General features: G+C 45.3%; 1 protein-coding gene across 1 annotated transcript; it reads right to left on the bottom strand.

The window, feature by feature from the left end:
- Positions 1-8,572: 8,572 nt before the first annotated feature.
- Positions 8,573-12,284, bottom strand: LOC138371232 (zinc finger protein 665-like). The gene has a single exon (XM_069336054.1). It carries the CDS (start codon positions 12,076-12,078, stop codon positions 10,870-10,872), a length of 1,209 nt encoding a protein of 402 aa, XP_069192155.1. The 5' UTR covers positions 12,079-12,284; the 3' UTR covers positions 8,573-10,869.
- Between the last annotated feature and the right edge of the window lie 1,227 nt (positions 12,285-13,511).

Genomic DNA, 13,511 nt, shown 5'->3' with positions numbered 1-13,511 from the left:
TCATCACCTTGACAGCAATGGGTAAGATTGTCAACATAGAGAGCTGATGAGATTCCAGAGGGAAGGGAGTAAAGAAGACCACTGAGGGCAACCAGGAAAATTAGTAAGTGCTCAGAACACTACTGTGGGGTACACCTTCATATTGCCGTAAAGAGGCAGAATGGTACAAACCATCACTAAAGGAACGATTAGAGCGGAAGCTTCGTTGGAAAAGAGGAGATTACCACGAATGGAGTTGGGACAAAATATGGTATCTCCAGGTGGTGTCATATGCCTTTTCCAGGTCAAAAAAAGGACAGCAACAACAGAGGTCTTTGCAGCAAAAGCAGTACATATATAGACCATGTTCACCAAGACATCAGTCATGACACTTGTAAAAGCCAAATTGAGAAGGCAAGTGGTGGCGATAGTGTTCTAAGAACAACATCATAAGGACATTGAACATACGTTCAAAGAGTTTGCAGACGCAACTCGTGAGGGCAATGGGGCAGATGTCTTTAGCAGCTATCCCTAGAGACCCTGGTTTTTGAATAGGAAAAACCACCACCTGAAGCCAGTTCTCAGGGACAAATGATGACTGCCAGATAGGGTTAAACAGATTCAGTATATACTGAAACCATGCATTGAGAGAGGTGACATTCATTAGGAGATGTTTCGCTTTCTGAGCCCGCTGCCATAGAACCGCAGAGAGTCAGGGCAGACTGGTGTTCGGAGAGAGAGATCATTATAGAGAAGCTGGAGATGCATGCGAAAATCTATAGGACAAGATTCATGAAGGTGCTTACGAATAAGGAAAGATGAAGGAAGACTAGAACTGGAGCCCCAGTCGAAAAAGGGGAACACAGTTCGGTGGCGACTGACACAGGATCCGCCACAATAGAATCATGGAAGTGAAGGACTGGTGAGACAACTGGAACAAACTTACCCACAATCTTACGGGTTTTCTTCCAGATCTGGGGCAGAGGAATATCAGACGTAATGGTGGAGACAAAAGATTTCCAACTCTCAAGTTTAACCGTACGGCAGTCACCTTATAAAACAAAAGAAAACAGCCGTCTGTCTGCATCTGTCTTTCTTCCAGGCTGCACTCTTACAGAGGACAGTCGAAACACCCAGCATTCCACCTGGGAACGCACTTCCGCATGCCCCTGGAGGTAGAGCAAGGAATAGAGTGGACGGTAGCGTCTAATATGGTGTGATGAAAAAGGAGTAGGGCTCGACGGTGAGGCAGATAGGAGAGGTCAGAAAGAGTAGCATGTAGAGTGAATAGATTCCAGTCAGCCTTGGCAAACTGCCACCTAGGGAAGGAGAGAGAAGGGTGAAAAGAGAAAAAGGTGACAAGGATGGGGAAATGGTCACTGTTATGGAGTCACGAAGAATCCACCATGTGAAATCTAAATAAAGACAAGACGAAAAAGAGGGAGGTGGTGATGAAGAACAGGAACTACAGGAGGGGTAAAAGTCAAAGCATGACAAGAGGCGAGAGGAAGGATGTTGCAAGGACCGTGCAAGATATCAAAGACAGTGGCGATCACGGTGATCCTGGAAAGATAGGAAGGCAGTATCAACATACAAGCTGAGGGTGGGAATCGAACGAAAGGCACCAGAGCTGAGGCGCAACCCAGTACGGTGCAAAGCATCACGACGACGAAGAGTAGAAGGAGACGAGTAAGCAGGGCAACCATAATCGAGTTTAGACAGGACGAGAGACGAATGTAAAGAGAGGAGTGTGCGGCTATCAGCTCCCCAAGAAGTATGGGACAAAACCTTAAGGATGGTAAGGGTCTTGGAGCATTCAACTCGGAGGTAAGAGATATGAGGCGACCAAGACAAACAAGTGTCAAAGATTAACCCCAAAAGCTTAGCGGACTCCCTGAACACAAGGAGATGACCATAAAGTGAAAGAGGGACAAAGAACGACATGCTTCTGAGTAAAAGTCATAGCACAAGTCTTAGACATAGAGAACTTGAAGCCATGTTAAGTGGCCCAAGATGACATGGCATCAATCGCAAGTTGAAGCCACCGTTGAAGGAGAGGTGAATCATCATCCCGACAGCAAAGGGTAAGATCGTCGACATAGAGAGCGAAGAAAACGCCTGAAGGGAGGAAATAAGACCATTGAGTGCAACTAGAAAAAGAGTAGTACTCAGAACACTACCTTGGGGTACACCCTCATATTGCCTAAAAGGGGCAGAGAGAGTGGCACTAAGCCTAACTCGAAAGAAACGAGAGATAAAGCTTTGGAGGAAGAGAGGGAGATTACCACGAAGGCAAGATGAATGAAGTTGTGACAGAATATGATATCTCCAGGTGGTGTCGTAAGCCTTTTCCAGGTCAAAGAAGACGGCAACAACAGAGGTCTTCGCAGTAAAAGCAGTACAAATATAGACCTCTAAGTTTGCCAGGACATCTGTTGTGCTGCGGCACTTGTGAAAACCAAATTAAGAAGGGGAGAGGTGGTGAGTGTTCTAAAAACCACATCAGACAAACGTTAACCATACGTTCAAAAGAGTTTGCAGACAACTCATGAGGGCAATAGGGTGGAAGTCCTTAGGGAATGTCCCGAGAGACCCTGGAAACATAACAGGGAGGACAGGGAGGACAACGGCATCAAGCCAGTCCTCAGGTACTGAAGACAACTCTTAGACCCGATTATACAGACTCAGTAAATACCGAGACATGCACAGATGGAGATGGTGAAGCATCTCATAATGAATGCCATCGGAACCCACTGCCATAGAACCACAGAGGGACCGGGCAGACTTAAGTTCAGAGAAGGGATCGTTATAGGGAAGGCTGAGATGAGTGCAGAAATCTAAAGGACGAGATTTAAGAACAGGCTTACGAAGAAGGAAAGATTAAGGAAGATGAGAACCAGAGCTAACAGATGAAAAGTGGGAACCCAGTTCGGTCGCAACGTGCAACGGGTCCACCACAAGAGTACAACGGAGGTGGAGGACCGGCGAGACATCAGAAGCAAACTTACCCACTATCTTGCGGATACCCCTCCAGATCTGCGGCAGAGTATTTTCGGACGTAATGGTGGAAACATAAAACCTCCAACACTCACGTTTACCTGTACAGATGGTCCTACGGACCACTGAACTCGCCTTCCGAAACAAAAGACAAAAATCAGCCATCTGCCGGCGGCGGTGTCTCTTCCAGGCTGCACACTTATAGCAGACAGCCCAAGCACAGTCCACATTCCACCAGGGAACGCACTTCCATGTTTCCTGAGAGGTAGAGCGAGGAAAAGAGTGGAGGGCAGCATTGAAGACGGTGTCATGAAAAAGGACGAGGGAGCAAGGGAGAAGCAAAATGGAGAGGTCGGAGAGAGTAGCACAGAGGGTAAATTGATGCCAGTCAGCCTCGGCAAACTGCCACCTAGAGAAGGAGAGGGCAGGGTGAAAAGAAAAAAGGTAACAAGGATGGGGAAATGGTCACTGCCATGGAAGTCATCAAGAACCTGCCATGTGAAATTCATGTAAAGAGACAACAAGCAAAGAAAAAATCAAGACAGGAAAGGGTGCAGTCCAAGAGTCCAAATGAGTGGGCTCATCAGAATTCCTTAGAGACAGGGAAGAAGAGAGGATGAGCGGTTCAAGAAGGCGACCCCGGGTGCTTGTCAGAACATCACCCCAGAGGGTATGTCGACAACTGAAATCACCCAGCAGGAGCACAGACTCTGGCAAGGAGTCCACGAGGTGTTTAAGATTGGGAAGAGAAAGGGGCACATTTGGGGGGAGATAAATGGAATAAACTGTGTACCATTTACGCACAAAGACACGGGCAACAGAACATTGGAGAGGTGATGGAAAAAGTAAGGGGATGAAGGGAACATCAGAACGAATCAAAAGTAGAAAAGTTATTGGCCCCAGCAAAATCTGAAGGGGGGGGGGGGCCAGGGGGAGAGAAAGGAATAATCACGGAAGCGACCAGGATGAGCACCAAGCATCGGCTCCTGGAGACGGACACAAAGGAGCGAAAACTGTGAAATCAAAAGTTGGAATTCATGGAAATTGGCGTAATATCCATGAATATTCCATTGAAGAATAAACATCGACAAAAAGAGAAAGGACAGGAACAGAGAACAATGAAGAAACAAAGGTTAAAAAGGAACACAGCATGTCAAAGAAGTGCAGGAACAGGATCAGGGTCAGCGAAGTCAGGGATAGTGGGCATGGGTAAACTGAGTAAAGATGGAGGGAAGGGAGTGGGAGGACAGACCACAGGCAGATGAGCAGGGTCCAGAGGAGGAGGCAACCAAGAGGGACTGTCAAGGACAGCAGGAGGGGCAGAAACCGGGGAGCACACCTCAGCAAGGGCAGGAACTGAGAGCGTAGCGGGGGCCAAAGAAACCTCCAAAGCAGGAACAGGGGGTTCGACCACCGAAATGGGAGCGGTGGAGCGATAGAGTCAGAGGTAGGGGGCGAGGATGAAAGTGAAGCTTTCTTACCAGTCGAGGAGGAGGAAGGAGATAAGCCAGGCTTTTGCTTCTGATTCAGAGAGACAGGTGTTCCAGCAGCAACGTACTGGGCAACAGACTCAAACGTCTCAACAGAAGAATGAGAGCAAACAACACGATGATCGCTAGGAGAAGGATGGACATCAGCCCACACAGACAGGCGGCATGGAGAGCTAAGAGACGGAGGAGAAGGATGGGAAGGAGGATCAAAGGGAGTTGAGAAAGAAGACACAGGAGACATAACAGACTGGGTAGAAAGAAGGGGAACCCCAGACAGAGAACCAGGAGGGGGGACCCTTCGGGTCAGAATGCAAAGGAACAGGGGAGCAGGCGGTGGGCGTATCTGGGTCTAAGGCCTGGAAACTGTTGTGAGACTGAGGAAGGTGGGAAGAACGAGGAGAGGAAGAGTGCAACACGTGAGCATAGGAAACCCCAGCGAAAGGGGAAGGAAGGGGATGGTGAACTTGGCGCCTCGCCTCAGGAAAAGACAAACGTTCCCAGTGCTTCAAGTTGAGGACAGCTGACTCGTGTTTGTAATGTATACACACGCGAGAGAAGGTAGGGTGGGCATCACCGCAATTGAGGCAGCGAGCCTGGGGAGAAGTGCACTCCGACTTAAAGTGACCTTCGTTCCCACACATAGGGCAGAGAGAGAGAGAATACTGGAGCATTTGAGGGCACCATGTCCGAACTTCCAGCACTTATTACAAAGCCGAGAAGAGGGTATGTACTCCTGAATGGAGCATTTGGCACCAGCAAGAATAACAGAGGGCAAAAGTGTCCAACCATCAAAGGTAATTTTCACAAGCCAATGGGACAGACGGCGACGGCCACGAGGGGGTCGTGAAAGTGTAAACCTGGAGAACAGAATGGCCTTGGGCCTCGAGGACATGTTTAATATCCTGGTGACAGTCTTTGAGGTTCCTAATACCGGTTGTAACATGGTGTGGGAGGAGAACAGTGCCAACACTGGCACTTAACTGAGCATTCTTGGAGACCCCAACAGGGAGGGTCACCTCAATGCAGGACAAAGTAGCCAAGTGGACAGCTGCATCCCAAGAAGAAGCAGCAACAACATGCGTACCGAGATGGGTAGGGTTAAAAGTAACAGAGGCATCTACTGAATCAACAAGGTGCCTATGGAGGGAGAAATTGTCAGGAGTAGAATCTAAATGATGGAGGTCAAAGTACTTAGTCCACGTAGCAAGATCAAACAAGGCATGGTACGAATTGGTATGGGAAGGAAGCATGCGAGAGCAGCCATGGCGGGGACGGTGGTGAGAACCCTCTAGAGAGAGAGAGGGGGGTCATAAGGTGCAGTAGTCACAATGAGAGATGGAGTCGTACTAGGGGACGAGGTAGTCACCAGAGGGGGCCTGGGGCTCGACCCAACCACAGAAGAAGAAGGGGAGCGGGGGAGTAGTTCAGTCTGGGCCCAATGTAGCGGGGGCTACAGAGCCCAGTCTTCCAGCACAGTCCGACTCAGGGGCCTGGTCACCCACCCCCCATGAGCCTGGGAAAGGGAAGTCGTTTCATCAACCATGCAGCAGTCTTTCTAAAAGTTTGGGGCCTGGAACAGCACGGGCCAGTACAGGAAGGGTGCATCGTCTCTCAGCAGGGCCCCCCCCCCCTTTTTAACAAGGAGTCCTACTGCATAGTTCATTCTCCCACATTGGTGCAAAGACCCCACTCCCCCTATTGCCCCAGCCTGGACACCCAGCCATCCACTCAGGGCTACCCCTCCAGCGGGCGGTCCGATGGCTCACAAGCCCCCTACGTGGTGCCTATCTGCATGTACAACACACAAAGAGGGGACAGGAGAGTGGGCAAAGGCAACCCTCACTAGTCCCAGGGTGGTGTACGTGAGCCCCTCACCATGACAAGGTGACACCACAGAGGGAAGAGGCGAGAAGAGCAGATGTACTCCTGAATACAGCATCTGGCACCAAGAGTTACGGAAGACGGAAAGGACCTATCAAAAGTGATTTTCATTACACAAAGAGACTGGCCATGACGACCACGAGGGAGGGCGAGTAACATATTAATAAGGAGGATAGAATGGCCTTGGGCCTCAAGGACATGTTTATTATGGTAGTCTTTAAGTTCCTTATCACCAGTTGCTACATGGTATGGAAGAATAACTGTGCCAATCCTGGCATTTATTTAACCAGGCATTTTTTTATATTCGAACCGGTGTCTCCCCAATGCAGGACAACGAGGCTAAGTGGACAGCTGCTTCCCGAGAAGGAGCTGCAACAACACGTGTACCAGTATGGGTGGGGTTAAAAGTGACAAAGGTATCCACCAAATCAACTAGAGTAGGAGTAATTAGGTCAAGTGGAGGAGTAGGTCTGTATATTAAAGAGGAGCTGGAATGCACAGAGCTCCTGAACTTGACCAATGAGGTGGTAGAGGTACTTGGAATCAAGGTAGAGAATATAAATCTAATTATTATTCTAATATACAAACTGCCAGATGCAACAGTTCAGGAATTCACTGAGCAGATCCACAAAATAGAAAATAGCCTTGGTAACCTAGCAAACCCAGTACCAGATATTATCTTCCTTGGAGACTTCAATCTACCCAGTTTACAATGGAGAATAGTAAACAGTAATACTATAGCATGAAATCAACCTGGAAATAACCAATCACAGGTCAGAGAACTACTGAGATTCTGTGACAAATTCTCGCTCAGTCAGCAGATTACAGAACCGATTAGGAATGAGAACACGCTGGACCTCATATTCACGAACAATATCATTGCTCATTGAAGTGGAAACTAACATTAATAACGGTAGTAGGCCCAAGAGAAACAACAAGCGAGAAGGGCTATTCAACAAATTAAATTTTAATAATAAAAGGATAGACTCGGAGAAAATAAACAAGGAACTTACAACATTATATGGGAAAATGTTTAAGTAATAAAAATCCTACACGAGGTCCAACGTAGAAAGAGAACGCAGACGACATTACAAAAGAAGAAAAAATTTAACAGAAATGCTGAAGCAGAGCCTCAAAGCTCTCCGAATGTACTCGCTAGAAAGACGATGGGAGAAATATCAAATAATATACAAGTGGGAAAATACTGGAGGGCCATGTCCCAAATCTGCACTGTAAAATAACAACATACTGGAGTGAACAATATGGTAGAAAATGCAGAGTACTGTACAACCAGTGAAGAGCAGGGGTGCCATAGGCACAATTAGAGAGAACTATATGAACATCATAGGTCCATGGTAGTTTAACATCCTCCCAGCGAGCATAAGAAATATTGCCGGAACAACCGTGGACATATTCAAGAGGAAACTAGATAGTTTCCTCCAACGAGTGCTGGACCAACCTGGCTGCGGTGGGTATGTGGGCCTGCGGGCTGCTGCAAGCAACAGCCTAGTGGACCAAACTCTCACAAGTCAAGCCTGGCCTCGGGCCGGGCTAGGGGAGTAGAACTCCCAGAACCCCATCAACTAGGTGTTTATGGATGAATAAATCATCAGGACGAGTAGAATTAACATGACTGAGATTAAAATACTTAGTCCATGTAGCAGGACCAAACAAAGCTTGGAAGGTATTAGAACCGGAAGGAATCGTGCGAGTGTGACTGCGGAGAGGACGGCACCGAGCACCCTCAGTAAGAGGGGGGGGGGGGTAAAAGGCGCAGTTTTTACAATGAGAGATGAAGCCACTCCATGTGATGAGGTGGTCATTACTGGGGGCTTGGGGCTCAACCCTGCCACAGAGGTAGAAGGGGAGCAGAGAGGGGTTAGGTTAGTCGGGACCTGGTAGACCAAGCTCTCACAAGTCAAGCCTGGCCTCGGGGATTAGAAAAACTCCCAAAACACCATCAAGTGGGTATCAAGCAGGGAAAGTCTGGAGCTGCTTGGTCTGGGACCAAAGTAGCTGGGGGTTACAGAGCCCGGCTTTCCATCACAATCCGACTCGGGGCCCTGGTCTCCCACCCCACATTTGAGAAGTTAAAAGTAAGTGTCAGATATCAGCATGTAAATGAACAGGTAAACATATCAACAAACAAGCCCCCATACCCACCATGGCGGCACAATTAGAGGATAGGACACCTGATAAGACGTGGGCCTCCCCAGGGGTGCATCGTAGATATATGCCCTGCAATCACCACTTTAAGAACCATCAGTCCGTCAAGGTTGGGCTCAGCAATGAAGGAAAAGAGTGACAATAAAAGTGTCCCTTTGCTCAACAGTTTCGGGTACCACAGTTTTACGGGCAAAAGACTGTGCCTCATCTAACATCCAGTGTCGAAACAGAAGACGACATCTAAAAGAATGATCAAGAATAGCAAAAAGTCGCTGGGAAATAGCAATTAAAAAGGAGAATTGGGAAGGAAAATTAAACTCAGTAGGAAAAAGCATTCAGCACAATTAGTGAAGAAGGCAGCAGGAGCATAAGGCTTCAAAAGGACAGAGGACACTGTCCCATGGAGCATCACACTCTAGCATCTGCCAACAAAGCCCCCTCACGATGGCAACAGGCTGGAAAGGGAGGGAGAGATGAAAAAGATGAGAGGGTGAAGAATACTGCTCGGTGAGACACCAGTGTTAATGGGTAGAGTGGGAAAATTGGAATCATTCACAGATACATACTGGAGTCTGTCACTGAGGTAAGATTGTAGGTACTGGAGGGAGTGACCTCTTACTCTGTAATGTTTCAATTTAAGAAAGTTAATGTGTTTACAGTGTCAAAACGTCTTATGTAGGTCAACAAATAAATGAATAAGGTACTCATTTTTTCCAAAAGCTGCATAAATTAATCATACAAACTGGGCATGATTGGTCCTTTTTTGGTCCTGAAGCCATTATGGCAAGAACTAAGTATAAATAGGAGTAAGGCTGCATGTAAATTAACTCTTTAAAATATTTTAGACAAAATCGGCAGAATTGATTTTGGTCTATAATTGTTGACTTCAGTGAGATTGCTGCTTTTATAGACTAAGGTTACTCTTGCTTTTTTCTCAAAATATCAGGAAAGGTTTAGAGTTCAAATAATTTGTTGTAGAGCAATGCAATGGCTGGAGCTAAAAATCTAGAGACTTTTTGTAAATTAGGGGTGGAATCTCAACATACAGTATCTATGCATGGGGTTCATTCATCCACTGCAAACTACCTCAAGCCCATCATCACCCAATGAAAATCTGCTATCAGAACAATAAAACTGTCTTCAAACAACACACAACCTCTCTGTTTAAATCCCTGAACATGCTACATATACACTCGCTCTACACATTCTCTTGTACTATTTACAAGTACAAAACCTTGTTCCTAAATGCTAACCCTGATCTGAAACTCTCCATTGATAGACGTAATAGAACCCACAAGCACCACAACATATATATCTCTTTGATATAATTTTTTTATATAAATTGACAGTCAGGATAATATAATTGCCAATCAGACTAATATAACTTTGAATCAGGGTTTTTCACCCACAGGGTTATTGATCAATAGAACTGCCGACCCACCAAAGCCATAACTGCCAAAACTGTGCTGAATTTCAAAATATACCTGGAAAAAATCATGAAGGCAAACTGGGAGGGAAAAGGGAACCTTCAGCAAGCCGACGACTTCCTGTTCTCATTGAGGCCACTCGGGTTAGTGGCCCTCAGGTAAATCGGGTAAAATATTATTCCCAGACAATTACAGCATAACTGATAAAGTTAGGCTAGAGTAATAAATTTCTGGTAAATTTAGAGTGATAAATTTTTAGAGTAATATAAATTTAAATTTCATATTAACTTGACTGACAGCTATAATGCCAATTAGCATTCAATATACTCTTCGGTGAAATATTTATAATCAAGAGTAGAACTCATAAATAGGCCTAAACAAAAAATAAAAAATGGACATCAGTTTGCATATGAATCTGATGAGAAAATTCCTGGATTAATATACATTTCCTTACCAATCAAATGATCTCACCTTAAGTACGTCTCAGATTGTCTTCTTCACCAACTCCAATGCTAAATAATATTACAACAAAAATGTCCATAACTTAGCTACAGAGTATATAACATTTTAAATGAATTTCCACAGGAAGCAAAAAAAAGGAAGCACATTATTTACATATATATGAAGAAAAACATTTAAAGCTTTGTTTTACCTTTGCTAAATTAAAGAGATATTTCTATACAGTACTTATAAGCAATTTTGAGTTTTCCTAGTGACAGCTTCTCCAGTTCTTGCTTGGTCATCTAACTTTCATAAAAGAACAATATAATAAAATATCTTTTATATCTTTACCTTTCATTGTGAAGTGTATTTGTCAAACAAAATATAATTACCTCTGAAGAACATCCAACTGACATTGTGATAGCACACTGTTAGATTCAAGGTAAGTTAATATACCATTGTGTGCCTCATTATCCTTCAACATTCTCTTAATTATCTTCCACACTCAATGTGTTTAGCCTATTATTTGCATGTATCATTTTGTGCCTCTTCATACTTCCAAGTTGACTAAATCTCTTTCCACACTCTGGACACTCGTGAGGTTTATCACCTGAATGCACTAACATGTGAGTCTTCATACTTCCACGCTGACTGAATCTCTTCCCACACTCTGGACACTCATGCAGTTTCTCACCTGAATGCACTAACATGTGCTGTATTATAGATCCACGTTCTCTAAATTTTTTACCACACTCGGCACATTGAAAAGGTCTCTCATTCGCATGCACCTTCCTGTGAGTCTTCATACTTCCAAGATGCCTGAATCTTTTCCCACACTCTGGACATTTATTAGGTTTATCATCTGAATGCACTAACATATGAGTCTTCAAATGTCCACGATGACTGAATCTCTTCCCACACTCTGGACACTCATGAAGTTTATCACTTGAATGCACTAACATGTGAGTCTTCATATTTCCACGCTCACTGAATCTTTTCCCACACTCTGGACACTCGTGAGGCTTCTCACCTGAATGCACTAACATGTGAGTCGTCATATTTCCACGTTTACTGAATCTCTTCCCACACTCTGGACACTCGTGAGGCTTTTCACCTGAATGTACTAACATGTGAGTCGTCATATTTCCACGTTGACTGAATCTCTTCCCACACTCTGGACACTCGTGAGGCTTGTCACCTGAATGCACTAACATGTGAGTCTTCATACTTCCAAGACTGAATCTCTTCCCACACTCTGGACACTCGTGAGTTTTGTCACCTGAATGCACTAACATGTGCCTTATTATAGTTCCACGATCTCTAAATTTTTTGCCACACTCGGCACATTGAAAAGGTCTCTCATCCGCATGCACCATCCTGTGCTTCTTCATACTTCCAAGATGACCGAATCTCTTCCCACACTCTGGACACTCATGAGGTTTATCACCTGAATGCACTAACATGTGAGTCGTCATACTTCCACGTTGACTGAATCTCTTCCCACACTCTGGACACTCATGAGGTTTATCACCTGAATGCACTAACATGTGAGTCGTCATACTTCCACGTTGACTGAATCTCTTCCCACACTCTGGACACTCATGAGGTTTATCACCTGAATGCACTAACATGTGAGTCTTCACACTTCCAGGACGGGTGAATACCTTCTGACACTGTGGACACTGGTGAGTCTTCATCTTCTTTATGACAGGTGCAGTTTGTGTGAAGGTTTTCTTCCCCGGATGTTGGGAGAAGCGTCAAGGCTTGAGTGTTGTTTCTTAGAGTTAGACTTGATGTGAGCACTTGGCGGTCAGTGGTGGTGCTTCTTCTTTATGATAGGTACAGTTTGTGTCAAGGTTTTCCCTTAATGCTCGTGCTGGACATCACCGGCGGACGCTGCTAAAATGGCGGCGGTTGTTTACCCTCTCATCGCCTGAACGTTCCAATGTTTTTGTCTGGTTCCACATATCATTTTTCCTACTACTTATTTTTGTTTATAAGTGATCATTTACAATTAACACTTGTATTTATATTCATGTTTTTCAATCAAAGAATGTACTTGAAATTGTTTCTTTAAACATAAAGCCACACGATTATACTTTTTGAAGGAAATAGCTCTCCCATAGTGGATGCACTACATGCGCAGAGTTGACCAACAATAGTTTCATATTCTTTTTTACCTATATATAAATATATATTGGAAAAGAAGTTCCTGTAAAATAGTCTAATAGGGGGTATAGGTATTGAGTTAGTTGTCTCTTCAGAGGTTGCATGGCGTTTCACTTTCCTTCTTATGATGTCTTCGACGAAACCATTGGAGAAGCCGTTGTTGACTAGGACCTGCCTTACCCTACAGAGTTCTTCATCGACTTGCCTCCATTCAGAGCTGTGGCTGAGAGCACGGTCGACATATGCGTTAACAACACTCCTCTTGTACCTGTCTGGGCAGTCGCTGTTGGCATTTAGGCACATTCCTATGTTCGTTTCCTTAGTGTAGACTGCAGTGTGGAAACCTCCGCTCTTTTCCATGACTGTTACATCTGGAAAGGGCAGCTTCCCATCCTTTTCCATCTCGTAAGTGAAACGCAACACGGAACTCTGCTCAAATGCCTTCTTCAGCTCCTGTCTGACATCAGGTACCTGTGTAAAAATGTCATCAACATACCTGCAGTATATGGCCGGTTTCAAGTTCATGTCGACTAAGACTTTTTGCTCGATGGTACCCATGTAGAAGTTTGCAAACAGGACACCTAGGGGAGAACCCATGGCGACCCCATCTACTTAATTGCTTATACATGTGCCCATCCGGGCTCAAGAAGGGTGCCTCTTTAGTACAAGCTTGGAGTAGTTTCCTCAGAATATTTTCTGGTATGTCAAGAGGAGTACAGGCTGGATCACGATACACTCTGTCGGCTATCATCCCGATTGTCTCGTCCACAGGTACGTTGGTAAACAATGTCAAGACACACAAGCCAGGAAACCCACTTCGGCCAATCATTAGCCAGATACCCACACCCACGTACAGACTGGCGAAGCGACTCAACGGCCTGCTGACTCCTTATGTTCCTTGCGCCTTCAGCCTGAAGTCTCCAAAGGAATTTGTTGACTTACTGTGGGGTACACGGGCCAC

This window comes from Procambarus clarkii, chromosome 35 (assembly GCF_040958095.1).
Source record: "Procambarus clarkii isolate CNS0578487 chromosome 35, FALCON_Pclarkii_2.0, whole genome shotgun sequence".
In the NCBI taxonomy this organism is placed as follows: domain Eukaryota; kingdom Metazoa; phylum Arthropoda; class Malacostraca; order Decapoda; family Cambaridae; genus Procambarus; species Procambarus clarkii.
This window is presented reverse-complemented; position numbering and strand designations above follow the sequence as displayed.